General features: G+C 35.4%; 1 protein-coding gene across 4 annotated transcripts in view; it reads right to left on the reverse strand.

The window, feature by feature from the left end:
* Nucleotides 1–581: 581 nt before the first annotated feature.
* LOC135987648 (guanine nucleotide-binding protein G(i) subunit alpha-1) overlaps nt 582–15,405 on the reverse strand; it is a 34,917-nt gene continuing 20,093 nt past the window's right edge. For 3 of the 4 annotated variants that reach the window (XM_065632698.1, XM_065632707.1, XM_065632682.1), the window contains 5 exons: nt 11,411–11,568; nt 9,519–9,647; nt 5,011–5,140; nt 3,617–3,770; nt 582–2,713 (listed from right to left, as the gene is read on the reverse strand). In XM_065632698.1, the coding sequence (XP_065488770.1) occupies nt 2,523–2,713; nt 3,617–3,770; nt 5,011–5,140; nt 9,519–9,647; nt 11,411–11,568 (762 nt within the window). In that variant the 3' untranslated portion in view covers nt 582–2,522. The remainder of the gene's footprint in view (nt 2,714–3,616; nt 3,771–5,010; nt 5,141–9,518; nt 9,648–11,410; nt 11,569–15,405) is intronic. The other variant, XM_065632690.1, reaches the window with a different exon arrangement.

The raw sequence follows: 15,405 nt of genomic DNA on the forward strand, positions 1-15,405 counted from the left end.
TTTCCTCCATTTTCTGCAGTGCTCTCAGACTGGGAAGCAGCCTCCTGACAGAACAGAGATGGAGCAGAGCCTTAGCACAACAGCAGCAAAAATTAAGTGTGTGGCTCCCACTATTACACGGAAATCCTCTTGTAGTTTTTCCTAGAGCACTGGCCTAGGCTGACAACCTCCATCTCAGGAGAAAGACTGATCAACCAGTACAGAGCAGCTATAAGGGAACATACCTGCTGTCCACTCATCGATGAAATCAGAAAAGACAAGCTCAGCTGCCTGGACTAGCAAGCAAAAGCGTTTCACAATTCTGTTCTGTGTGAAGCTGTAAATACTTCAGAAAACATCAGTTATGAAATTCCAAAAATTCTCCAATTGAAGTTGTTAAGAAAACATTTAGGCATTAAACAACAATCATCAATTTATGTTCATTTTCATTGTACTGTTTCTTGCATAAAGCTTTTGAATTTACTCTTGACTTCCTGTCTTCTCATTTTTACTACCTAGTTATCTCCACAGGATGAATGCAAAAAGACTTCAATCAGCGCATTTAATGAAAAAACATTTCTTTCAAGCAAGGCACAAAATTTAGGTTTATTTATGTAATTTGATTAATCCCAATTTTTTGTTTTACATTAAGTACAAAAACCAACTTGAATGTAGGTGTAAATACAAATTCCACAAAGTAGTTCAATGAGATTTAAAATCAATTATGTAACCCGAACTGTAAAGCACAATTAAAAGCAGCCCAGGATATACAGATTGCTCACCATAACTGCTGAAAGAGCTCATACTGTACGAATATATTTAACAACCTCCAGTAATAAGTTATCTCCTTTCTAATCTTTCATTTGAAACGCATTTAGCAATTCTGTACCTAACAAAGAAAGCACTAAAGAATGAGAAGTGCAGATAAGTTTTACTGAAGCTGAGGCCTAAATGAAACACATACATAATTAAAAAGAAAATAACAGAACAATTACTTAAATATTTCAGGTGAACATTTCTAAGAACAAAAATGCTAAAATACTATAGAAAAAACAGCAACAGGTTCAAGGACTTATTTACTTCTCAGAGAATGTATGGTGTACTGTAGCTGCCTGAAATATTTTAACAAATATAGAAAATTGTATTTCCAAGTTTGGTATGTTTGTATTTTCTAGATGACATACATTTAAGACAACCATCCATAAACTTATTTACAAATAGAAGCTTATTTATTTTAAAATCTGTATTTAAAAAAAAAAAATCAGTTTTGGCACTACCCATAAGGCAATGGATGATAGGTACCTAAGATAGCAAATAACATCATGAAAGCACAACCAGAAGAAAATCATATTCCTTAATAAGTTAAAAAAATGTGTAAGACTTTAATTATAGTTATAGGGGAAATTAAAGAATCACCATTTGCAAGTCACTGAAACGCCCTATCCAAAATACTGAAGATTCTTTTTATATGCAACAGGAAATTGCTTTAATCCATGAACCCACTGTGCCATGTCTTGTGGGAGGACCTGATATTTCTATGGTTATTAAATTATCAAACTAGTTTTATTACCAGAAAACAGCAAAAAGTTTGAGAGAATTACTTTCCTTCTTAAGCAAGCAGAAAAAAAATATTACTCTGAAGTCCAGCCTTTGTTAACGGTCTACTAAAAAAAACCCCAAATGTAATTTTGCCATTCACTCCACTGAGCAAAGACCACAGTTTCAAACTTTTTTTTATTGATATGAATGGTTTTAACAATTTCCTTTTCACATTTCCATCAGCTTCAATGATAGTTGAATCTTAAAATTAAATTTCTCAGTGTTGCCACATTTGCACTGCAGAGACTGCAAAGCTCAGATTTCATAAACTGTGGATTTCACTTCAATTTAAAAAATAATCTTTGCATTTACTTTAAATTTATAAAAAGATTTTTTTCAAAACTTAACCAATAAAACTTGTTTTTGCCTTATGTTTCTTTAAATCTGAGCAGGTGTACAAGGCTGTTTAAATATCAAAAAAGCTAATACCATATACAGTATTACCAACAAATGAAAGAATAAGGCAGCATGCACCCTTAAGACGAAAAGAAAATTTAATTTTACAAGATGTTTAAATAATCCAAAGGCAAAAAGTGTCTGTCTCCTCTAAGAGTATCTTCATAAAACATGGAAATTTTAGAGGACATCAAGTTACTAAAATATTCCGTTCAACGTTTATACAAATACATTACTACAATTATAAGTTTACATACAATCAACTGACATCTCAGTGTTAACTAATTACTTAAATTTACAAGACAAACATAAATAAAGCTGTTAAAACAGGCAAGTACAGTACTGATCTATCATTCAGCACAATGTATTTCGTATTTCTTTCACCTTGAAAAGAATCAGATTAGAATTGTGCGAGTCGTTCTCCAAACCTAGAAATAAAATAAAAGAGAATTAAGTATATCTATGCAGGTTTTACATGGGCATATTCCAAATGCCCAAGTCCTGTTTTCAGGCATGTAATTTACCATTTAACAGCCTTTTGTCTGTTTTCAGAAGAGGCCACAGTCTTTAAGGTTATTTTTAATTATGACATCAGTTACAGCATCAAAAACAAACTGCACATTTTTTGTGTCTGTGGCACATGTGAAGTGAGTGTAGATCTCCTTTGTGTCTTTTCTCTTGTTCAGATCTTCGAACTGACATTGAATGTAAGCAGCTGCTTCTTCGTAAGTGTTTGATCCTAGAAGGAGAAAATTGCTCAGTAAGCAGGTTTCACACTGAGAAAGAACAAGATGTACTATATCTCTGAAGGATGTGGTTCTTTGGAAATAGTTAACCTAAACCCGAAGAGGAGTAACTCCACAACCATTATTTTAAGATACCATAAATAAAACCTGAAGGAAACCTTTTGGACACGTTTTTAAGAATAGAAACTAAGAACTCAATTCAATTTCAGCTGCAGGAAGAGCTTTTCCATTTACTGCAGTGGCAGACAGAAGAAGTCATTAATGATCTGTCACTGTTGCCTAGAGTAGGATATTTTGTTTCCTTCATTCAAGTTACTTTGAAATTTTATGTTTTAAAAAGGTTTGGGTTTTTCCCAAACTCAAAGACTTGACATCCATATTTCTCCTGAGCTTTTTACCTCCAATGTGTTATTTTCTTCAAAATGGCATAGTCTGAATTTACAATGAAAACAATAAATAAAAAGGCTCTAAGATGCACTAAATTAAATCATCCTCTTTTGCTACAGATTTCCTGAATAAGTCACCTACTTCTAACACATAAGTACACTCCCTGCTCAAATAAACTCTCACATATTTTCAAGGATTCCTGCTAGTGAAAAAAGCTACACCTAACTACAAAACCTGCAGGATGCGAGAAAAAAGAACGTGCTAAATAAATTAGGCTGAAAAAAGTTGCAGCAGTAACAGGTAAGTGATATCAGTGGATCGCCATTATTTATCTGGTTAGAAAAATTAATCTGACTTAACACTATTTTATTTGTGATCAATAAAAACATCTCCCCATCATCTTAAGCTTTATTTCATTTAAGTATTTTAGGAGTCATGAAACTCCTCATTTGTGCATCAAAAATGAGCTAACTTAACAAAAAAAAAAATACTTGGCACCTCTCCAATACCTGCATATTCAGGGTAGCAAATAGTGAGAGGACTCCTTTTGATTTTTTCTTCAAAAAGATCTTTCTTGTTCAGGAAGAGAATAATAGAAGTGTCTGTGAACCATTTGTTGTTGCAGATACTGTCAAACAATTTCATGCTTTCATGCATCCGATTCTGTAATTGGAAATAAAAAAACCACGTATTTTATCAGACTTCAGTAGTAAAATCAGGATACATATTTTTGGGTAGTTACAAATGAACTAGAGAAGTTACAAAACTAAGTTTCTAGCATACAGAGTCACATTTTACCACAGGGAAATACAGAGAAGCCAAGACCACTACAAAGAACACTTTCACAAGTAGAGTTTAAGGAAGTACTTTTATTTTCCCCTTCCAATTTCCAGGCTTAAGCTGTTTAAGATTTTAGAAGTTTTTTGTGTGTTTTCACATTTTGCAGTAGAGATATTCTACAGAGTCGCTGAGTAATCTGAATTAGTCTCATACTGATTAAGATCTTTCAGAAATTGAAAATCAAATTCTGCACCTAGCTGAGATTCCAGCAGTAAAAAAAAAAAAAAAAAAAAAAATCTGTGGAACTAGAGAATCAAGTGAGCAGGTATTTTTCCTCCTATCCTAATTTTTAACACTATAGAAACATCATCTAACTTCAGCCAAGCTCCAGTCACATTTAAGTAGCAGGATGCTAGCTATGACCTTCTTTGACTACATTTGACTTGAAAGGGGTTTTTTTATTTCTCTTTCCTCCCCTATGTTTTATAAGAAGTTGTAGAATATGAGGAAGAGCACAGAAGTTTGTTAATGATCCACACAATAGATAAGCAGCACTTCAGACCAGTCAGATAGTAAAAAGCACGCACTCTGTGTATACTGAGGAGTACGCACAAAGGAGTCGTCACACCTTGAAAGAGGAGAAAGGAGTGGAGGGGGTTAGAAGGGAGAAGGAAGAGTAAAATTTCTGCAACTAAGGAAAGATATCAGAGAAACACATTTAGAAAGAAACAAGAACTGAAGACTGAGGGAAGAAAGGAAAACAAAACATGCACTAAAGTAGAAACAGGTAAGTCAAGCAATTTCTTATTATATACTTCTAGCATCCGTAGAGACTAAAACGTGTATTACTGACAATCTATCCTCATTAATATATGCATCCTTTAAAACATGAAAGAGTGTATCTGAAAAAAATAATTGTCTCATAGTATTCCTTTCTAGAATAAAGAAAGGCTTCGAAACCTGAAAGCATGAATTCTATCACTATTTCTCTGAGACCTTTTACACAAAACTCATACATCCTATAAAGCAGTAATACTCCAAAAGATGTACTTATAGCTTTCCTTTCAAACTTATTTAGGTTCTATCCAACAACTACTCCCTTCTTCAGCATTAAGGTACTTGCCATTTCCTCATCTTCAGCCAACACCAAGTCATAATCACTTAACGCCACACAAAAAATAATTGCTGTAACACCCTCAAAACAATGAATCCACTTCTTCCGCTCTGATCGTTGGCCGCCGACATCAAACATTCTGCAAAACAGAAGTGCAAAGCAAAGAATAAACTTTGGATTTTTCTAGCTTTCTGAATGTTAACCAATAAAATCTGAAACTATCACCTGTGCCAGTCTGATCACAAAATTTTTGAAAAGGCATAAAAGTCTGCAACCTTTATTACTATTTATTGTCTCAGAATAAAAAACCCAATTTTAATAAAACCTTAAAAGCCTTCCTACACGTCATTTTACAAAACACGAGAAAGTGTGACATGAAAGCTAAACAAAACCGATTATTTACAATAGTATATTTCATTAACAAAGTTAATTGTAATCTATACAAAATACACAGTTAGCTTTACTAAATGTAAACTAGATGAAAGTGTTATTCAACCTTTAGTCCAAATGAATGAATAAACTATCTTTTTTTGGTAGATGCTAGGGCATGTAGAGTTGAACAAAAACAAATCTCATTCTTTATAGAGCAGAATAGAATACAAGACAGAAAAATTAACTGAGAAACTGAACACAAAAATTGTTCCTTTTTTTGTGGACAACAGTTTCTAAGGAACATAAGCGATTAAAACATCAGCTTTATGCTGATGGCATTACTGTAGTGTCTATCTGCATGGATCTCACCTATGGCACTGCTCAATGCAAAAATATTACAACTAATATCATTACTGAGAAGTATAAGTAAACACGACACAACTTCCCATATTAATAAAAACACTATAGTGAAAAAGTATTATTTCAAAGAACAGCAAAAATATTTAGAGAAAATAGGTCTGCACAAGAGGCATTGTATGATTTTGGCTTGTTCAGACTATGTTGCCAGAACGTACCCTGGAAAGAGAGGGAACGTGCAGAAGATGGACAGCTTCTAGAGCATGAAGTATAGTTTCCAGTTTGTATTTGCAGATACTGATTTTAGCCAGAAATGTCTGCTCCAGTTCAGAATAGCCTCTCTGCCCATGGTGTATTTCACAGTGATGCCTGTCTCTTTTTGGGCTTGTCTTTCTAATAGTGCACCTCACAAACTCCCAGTTCTTTATGCAAATGACCTTTTTGTACTCATCTTTGACATTTTTATATACTAAATCTAGTGCTAGATGAAGTTTTGGCACCACAGTTTCACAGCGAACAGTTCAAGAGCAAGTAATAAGAACATAGATTGTTTTACATAATAAAGCTTCTTCTCCATATGATATGAGTACAGAGAAAGAGATGCATACAGAAAAGAAAAAAAAAAAAAAAAATCTATTTGGCATACAAAATTCTTAAAAAAAAAAAAAGATAAGGCCGCAAGTATCTTTCAGAAAGAGTAGCCATTCTGACCAGAGTAGTCTTAAACTTCGTAAGCTTTCCATCTGTCCCGTTAGAAGCCATACTGAAGCCTGTTAGGTCACAGTCCCAGAAGACTGAAACACTCATAGAAGCTGCTTAATCTGCATGTGAATTTTAAAAAGTTTTGAATGAATGATTTACAGATTCCTCCTTTCAATATGGGAAGGTGTACACACCTATCTTCCAAGCACTTGCCTCAGGTGCTAGAATTCATGGTAATGTCCATGGTTTGACTACTCAAAAGAACCATATTTTGCTTATGCAAGGTAAGTTAAAGTCTACGATGAACTATAAAGGCATATAAGGCACTGCTGAAAGAATTGAATTTTTTAACAGCTGAATCTACCCCCCTTATCTAAAGAATGAAGGTATTAGAGAAATGCTGTAATGACTTTCCATTATTTAAAGAAAACAGACTTCCCCAATGAGATTACAAGGTGACTATACCACATTAAGACAAAACAGAAAGCATTAAAGACACTTCCCCAGTCATCACTCTGCTAAGCTCTGTTACTTAGCTGTATTAAATGAGTAGCTTTCTGAATGCTTTACCTGCAGTTGTGCAAATTTAAGGACTTATGCAAGGTCCCTTCATTGGCACAATATACTTTTGAAAGCTAGTGTTGCCAGATTTGCTATGTTGTGCTTCTTTCAGGCTATTTAAGCAAAGAACATGATTCCAGTACCCATATAAAATGTGATATGGGCCAAAAGGACACCAGATATTTATTATGATTGCTTTCGCTCCTTTTTTAAAGTTATATGTAAGTTGTTCTTTCTAGTCCCCAGCCTTGCGAAAGACTCTGAATTTGACAAATATTTTCTTTGAAGCAGGGTGAGTGTTTACAAAAATATGATACATATCTGGAAAGTCTCACATATTACGCACTTATTAAAACTGACTCGTGTCTTTTATTATCCCCTTTTCCTATTTTCTATGGGCTGTAAGACTGCAGGGGGAACAGGTAGATAAAAAACCTACCGATTTAATGTTAGTGTACTACATGATAATGTAAATTGCACTAGAAGGGATTCAATTACAGTTGTTATTTTTAGAAATCTTCCAAGTGTTCCAAGTTGCTCAATTTCTATCTAAAAAAAAAACCAACCACACACCACACAAAACAAAACAGTAAAAATAAGTAGAGAAGGAAACAAATCAAAAGAAAAAACAAAGACCCCTGGATTTCCAATCAAAAACTGTCAGAAACATCATTACCTCAATTGAGGTCTTCTACTTGCATATACTGTCATGCAAGTGACAATGCTCTTTGCCCATTTAATGTTCTACAATGGATTAATGCAATCTTTAAAACATTTTAAAGATTACACCCATAGGAAAATATTTTGTACATGTATACCTTAATTATTAATACCTTAAATTTTAGTCATTACTTCTGTTAATTCTAATGCTAAAGTTTTATAATCTTATACTAAGACCTCAGCTTTCATAAGAATTTGTTATATTATCAGAAGAATGTTTCTACAAAATAAGGTGTTCTCTGAAGACAAAAGTAGTAAATAATCCGACTCAACTTCTGAAACTGTCTACAGAAACAGGATGAAAATGAGTTGCTATTTGCATTTTAGATTGAATCAATAATCAAAGCTATGCTAAGTGCTTCACAGAAAAGGCTGAAATGAGGCTCAACCTCAAAGAACACACACAGCAGAACATGAAAGAAAAGATAATGAGAAAAAAATTGAAGTACACAATATTGCACAGCTAGTCATGTTTATGTACCCTCAATTTGGTATAATCAAGCCTTTTATGCCTTTAGTTCATCTTAGCAGTTCTTTTCAATGCTATGCAAGAATATACTTTTTCAAGCCCTTCCAGTCACATTGAGCCTATCTCCTAAGGCACCTAGAATTTAAACACCTGCTGTACAGGTGTTTAAATGTACAACATTACAGCTAAACACTCCCAAAGGCCTGTTTTAAAGTTACATATTTTATAGAAGTATAATCATATGGTCTTTGTAACAGTCCTAATAATCAGTACAGACTGGAAGTAGCTACCTGCATACAAATTCATTGAGAGTGTAGAAGAATTTAAACCCATCTACAACAGAGATCTGAACAAGAAACATTGGAAATTGAGTGAGAAATTGGATAGTTCCTCAGAATACTGAAGACCTCTCTAGGGGCCTGACTAAAGACTCCTCTCCTTAGGTTTGCAAGACATTCACTCCCATTTGGCAGCTGTTATTTTAAGGATGAATATGAATTTTGTATGCTTAAACCCTAAAACAGGGAAACAAAATATATTAACAAAGTACTGATGGTCCTAAAGCATCCATATAGCAAGTACTGCAATGCATTTACACCGAAAAAAATCAACTTTCCATGAAGATACTAAACAAATATATTGTATAGACATGCTGACAACAATCTCTGCACAATCTAAATGCAGACGCAATGTGAGTAGTACTGAGTTTTCTTTTAATTCTTCCAGATCAGAAGGAGGTAGAATTTTATTACGTTTATACTATGCTTTCATCATGAATGTCTTTGGACATAAAATGTTCAAAATATTAACATTGTTTGCAAATCCCAAACCACAGGAAACGTAAATCACAACGTTTCATCACTAAATAAAGCACTATCTTAAAGTACAACACATATTTGAAAACAGTTTCTCAGGAAAATGGATTTACTCTTTCATAAAACACCAGCGAACATTTCTAAGTTTAATCCTCTCCAACTGAATTTAAAGGGCAGAATCTGACAGAACAACAGCTACTTAACATGGCAGAAAACAGTATTTTGAGATTTAATTTACATATAAAATATCTTTACAGAAAACTTCAATAAAACTAAAGCAGTTATTACTTAGTATCTGCATATTCATTCTGAGTTATTACAGGAGTTCCAACAACTCCTACACCCCTTCAGAAAATTGAGCCAAGCATGAAGAATTTTTTTCAGAAAAGCAGCAGGGTGGGGAGAGAGAGAGGGAATCAAAGTTATGGTTAGACAAATTTGTTAAATTACATCACTGAAAGTCCATCTCCCAGAACTTTACAGAAACCGTAACAGACAAACACACAGAATGATTTACATACTTAAAATGAAGATCTTTGAAAGTAAAGTGAGTTTCCACTATTCCTGTAGTTTTCACTCTAGTCCTGAGAACATCCTGTTGGGTTGGAATGTAGCTGGTTTGTGCTATCCTGTCCAAGTCATTCAAGTAACTGAAGGTAAAAATAAATACTGCTTTCAGTTATTCATAAAATAGTAACGAGATAATTACAAAGAATTACAGAAGTTTAGGTCCATTCATTATATTGTGCCTGACTTTTATAAAATAGGTTTCTCTGAGTTAAGACAAAACACAAGACATTATTCTCGTCAATTTTCCAAGGTTTTTTGAAATAAGCTTTAGAGACGAAGACAGATATTTAATCCTAGAAGGGAGAAAATGTATGCAATTGACTCCACTACATAGAATTCTTCTTTTGAAATCCCAAAATGCAAACATGGTTCTACATACACCAATATTACTTGTATTATCTAGAACACCACCTTCATCTCTGTAATCTGCCAAACTACAAGTTACTTTTAACTAGAACCAAAGACCAAAATTACCCTGAATTTGATAATAGCTATGAAAAGAACAACTCAGTGTTTTGAGCAGAATTAATGTGTTTAAGAAAATGCTTAATGCCTAACAATTAACTTTTTGAGAATTTCTAATTGCACACATTTTCTACAATAGAATACTTTCATTGCCGAAATTCTTGCGATGAAGGCCAAGAAGCTCAGCACTTCTACAAACCACACAAGTCTTATTTGTGCTTTTCCCATAGTAAATAGAGAAGGCATGTTCTTCTCTTAGTGTAACCAAAGTTTGTGATTTTCAGATAAATTGTATGCCTAAAAGAACAGTTTTCTTACAAAATTGGAAGCAGGGATATCTAAACCAACAAAATAGAACAAAGGAAGTTAACAGGGGAAAGTAAGTGATCCTCCAGATGAAGTGCTTCATGTTGAAGCTAACTCTTAAGTCAAGAGATCTGTCATTATAAGCTCAGCTTGTTGCCATCTACCCTCTGTACCCTTAGAACAACTTCAGCAAAAAAGTAACAATCAGGCTGGAAGTTACTGTAATTTCAATATGATTTGATGGCATTTCTATTTATTCAGGATGCCTATAATTACATTAATCCAGCTGTAATCTCCTCACAGTTACCTCATCTACATGTTTATTTATGTATAGTTATTCTAAAAAACTTAAGAACCTTATTTTAAGAAAAGTGAAAACCAACTTCAAATTCAGAATGATAAAACTTTTAAAAAATTGCCCTATAAGGCTGGTATCACTGCTATGCCATTCTTCACCATCTCACCTTTCCCCATGGACTCTTCCTTGACTGACCATAATTGCTCCCATCACGTCTTATTTCTCACACCCTTGATTCCTTACTATTTTGCTTTTTTAATGACGTACCCTAGCATATAATACACATTCTGATTGTTACCTTTGCTTGACATGTTTCTAAAAGAGACCATTAATTAACAAAGAAAATGCAGCAGTGTTGAACCATAGGAAAAACTCTATTATGAACACAAAAGTACTATCCTTGGTAACAGAGATTAACATCGCATAATCAAGTTTCACAGACATGTTCAGATACTGAACAGGTACTTGAGTCATGTTTTTGTAATAAAAATGCTATTAAAACACCTTAAAGCAATTTTTGCGTTCCTCAAGAGGATGAAACAACTGGTCAGAACACAACTCAAATTCATTATATTAGTACTACACCTCTTCCTTTCAAACCTTGAAGCCTAGTTGGAGCATTTTGACCTGGGTAGACAACATCTTCATCCAGACACTTCTAAATTTTCCATTTACATGGGAACAGAATTCCTCAAAAAAATCAGACTTCCTTTATATTCTCTTACCTACTACTTACAAGACAAAAGAGAATCTTGTTTGTCACATAGTACTTACTAGGCAGCAGAGTCATTAAGCTGGTATTCTCTAGATCTGTTGAAACAAGCTTGAACTCCACTGTCTTTCCACAGTCTCTTGATAACTCCAGCAAGCTCTGCAGTCATAAATCCTTCTTCTGCTGCTCCAGCTAACACAAAAAGCTGACGAGCATCATCCTTTAGGATGTAAACAGAAAGCAGAGAGACAAACATTGATAAATCCAACAAGTCTTATTAATCAAGAACTATATTCAGTGAACAAGTTACTTTCTTAACCTGGTAAATGTGAACGTAACCAAACAAAAACAACTATTCATTCCTAAGTTTTTCAACAACAGAAAAACACTAGTAAACCAAATTTCTCATTAGGTGACAAAGCTGCTTCTGATCTGTTTATAACTTGAACAAAGCTTCTATAAACAGAAGTAGTAACATTTTGTACTCAAGTCTAAAGTTAACCTTATTTGCTTATCAAATACCACAAACTGAACAGAATGGTTACAATGCATACTAGAACCTTCAGCAATGCAGATGTATATTGATCAACTGAAGAAAACACATCACTTAAGCTTCAAAAAACAGCTGTTTGAAAGTAACAAGTAATCATTTATTCCCAAATCATGCATCAGGAAATAGAAAACTACTTCTTAAAACCTTTCCAGATAAATCAATTACAAATGTCTACTGTCTTAATTCCTGAGACTGAGTTTTCTGGGTAATGTAGTATCAAGCCAAAAAAACAAAAAAACAAAAAAACAAAAACCAAAAACAAAACAAACAAACAAACAAAAAAAATCAAGATTTTCAAGAGAGAAAATACTAGATTTTAAGACTATATATGAAAGTGGGGCTGAGCGCAGGATGTAATGGAATTTTATCCAATTATGACTTAGGAAAGAAACATTAAAATGTTAGACCTGTAAGGCATTGGAAAAATAACATAGCAGCTGGGTGAAGGAAAGAGATCCACATTAATGCTCTCCTGTGGGTAGTAGTTGCTTGACCTTGTTATTAGCTGTATGTGATCTATAATACTACCAAAATATGTCAGCCAGAAAAATCAGCACATTTGTGGCTTTTAAGTACTACTCACAACATGTACTGTTTCTCCAATAAAAGAAAGAGAACAGGTGATACTGAAAAGGAGGAAGGAAAAAAGAGAGACCTAGGCACATCAGCTGAGAACTGAGAGTATTTCACAGAATCACAGAATGTTAGGGATTGGAAGAGACCTTGAAAGATCATCTAGTCCAATCCCCCTGCCAGAGCAGGAACACCTAGGTGAGGTTACACAGGAAGGCGTCCAGGCGGGTTTTGAATGTCTCCAGAGAAGGAGAATCCACAACCTCCCTGGGCAGCCTGTTCCAGTGTTCTGTCACCCTCACTGAGAAGAAGTTCTTTCTCAAATTTAAGTGGAACCTCCTGTGTTCCAGCTTGAACCCATTACCCCTTGTCTTACTGTTGGTTGTCACCGAGAAGAGCCTGGCTCCATCCTCGTGACACCCACCCTTTATATATTTATAAACATTGATGAGGTCACCCCTCAGTCTCCTCTTCTCCAAGCTAAAGAGACCCAGCTCCCTCAGCCTTTCCTCATAAGGGAGATGCTCCACTCCCTTCATCACCTTTGTGGCCCTGCGCTGGACTCTCTCCAGCAGTTCCCTGTCCTTCTTGAACTGAGAGGCCCAGAACTGGACACAATATTCCAGATGAGGTCTCACCAGGGCAGAGTAGAGGGGAAGGAGAACCTCTCTCGACCTACTAACCACCCCCCTTCTAATACACCCCAGGATGCCATTGGCCTTCTTGGCTACAAGGGCACAGTGCTGGCTCATGGTCATCCTGCTGTCCACCAGGACCCCCAGGTCCCTTTCCCCTACACTGCTCTCTAATAGGTCATTCCCCAACCTGTACTGGAACCTGGGGTTGTTCCTGCCCAGATGCAAGACTCTACATTTTCCCTTGTTATATTTCATTAAATTTTTCCCCGCCCAACTCTCTAGCCTGTCCAGATCTCGCTGGATGGCAGCACAGCCCTCTGGCGTGTCAGCCACTCCTCCCAGCTTGGTGTCATCAGCAAACTTGCTGATAGTACACTCAATTCCCTCATCCAAGTCATTGATGAATATATTGAACAGTATTGGTCCCAGAACTGACCCTTGAGGCACTCCACTAGATACAGGCCCCTCCAACCAGACTCTGCCCCATTGATCACGACTCTCTGGCTTCTCTCCTTCAGCCAGTTCGCAGTCCACCTCACTACCCGATCATCCAGTCCACACTTCCTCAGTTTTGCCGTGAGGATGCTGTGGGAGACGGTGTCAAATGCTTTGCTGAAGTCAAGGTAGACCACATCCACTGCTCTGCCATCGTCAATCCACCTTGTTACGTCTTCATAAAAGGCTATGAGGTTGGTCAAACATGACTTCCCGTTGGTGAAGCCATGTTGACTGTCCCTGATGACCCTCTTATCCTTGATATGTCTTAAGATGGCACCAAGGATAAGGTGTTCCATCACTTTCCCAGGGATGGAGGTGAGGCTGACCGGTCTATAGTTGCCCGGGTCCTCCTTCTTGCCCTTTTTGAAGACCGGAGTGACATTTGCTTTCCTCCAGTCCTCAGGCACCTCTCCATTTCAAGAAAGAGGATTAAAAAAAAGCAACTTAAGTTTATTCTCACAAAACAGTAAGTGTAGAGAGAGATGCAAATCTGTAGAAAAATCTGGTTCTGTCACCTTTGCTGTTCAAAAAACAAACTGTGAAAAAAAATCTTCAGTATAAGTACAGAAAGTAGTGATTGTTCTAAAGATATTGTCCACTGTAGACTTAAATAATCAGAGATTATGACAGCTAACAGGGAAATTGTTTTCAGAATATCAGTAATGCCAATATTCACAGCTTGAAAACAAAATAGTTTGCAGTTCAGTCAGCTCAAGGCAAACTTGAAGAGATTTATATATATCTATATATATACATAGGTAGTTACACATACGACCAATGGGTGTCTGATATCTAGTTCAAAATGCCTTTTGAAAGCTAGAGAGGCTACAAATCTAAAAATGAACGTTTGCTAAACAAATTACCAGAATACTGATTCCTGTACACGCACAGGAGAAATTGTGGACAACTAATAAAAATTTAATGGATTATACTAATAATTACATTAAAAAAACCAGAGCAGTAAAGATCAAAGGTTTGGATAGTCACATCTCATGGATTGTAGTTTGAGCAATATACCTGCATAAAAGAAACCTAAATGACAATTCCGATCTTGAATATTGTTTGTGGATGCAAATGCCAAGGACCTACAAATCATAGAAACTGCAGATCCTGAAGAAGGGCTAATACATTAAGACACATAATGGAAACAGCTTAGAAACTGACAGTCAATTTTGTCATGAATGATTATACTATTTTATACCTAACATGGTTTGACTTTCAAACATACAAAATTTACCCTCTTTCAAATAGCTTTAATCTCTACGTGCTCTAAAATGGCAGGAGGGGTAAGGGGAGGTGGAACAAGAGAATCAATTTCGGCTTTTTAAAAGCCCAAACATTAAAATAAAAAGTGGTCTCTGTTACCCCCATACTCCTGTTTCTGAGGATGACAAGTACTACAGACCACCACAAGTGAGGCTGTATGCAATGATCAAGTCATATTTTCAATTATTAACCAATGTTAGATACTTTCCTTTAATTATACAGGAAAGGGGCAGCTTCCTCTCTAGATGTCACTATTTTTATACCAAATGTCATAAATGAGATAACGTAATGAAACTAATTTAACCATCTCTCTAGGGAATTCTAGAAAAATCTTACATTCAGAAAGTGGTCCATAGCTTTTTAAAGCATATTCACTAAATGTCTCTCAAAATATCGTTTATACTTCAGTACTGAAACGTTCTGTAGGGCAAAGGAAGACAAATCGGTCTTGAGACTGAAGCTGCTCCCTTGATCCAATAGCTTTAAAGAAAAAAACCAAACCTATCAACTTGCTGCTTTACCATTAATC

This window comes from Caloenas nicobarica, chromosome 1, assembly GCF_036013445.1.
Source record: "Caloenas nicobarica isolate bCalNic1 chromosome 1, bCalNic1.hap1, whole genome shotgun sequence".
Classification (NCBI taxonomy): Eukaryota; Metazoa; Chordata; class Aves; order Columbiformes; family Columbidae; genus Caloenas; species Caloenas nicobarica.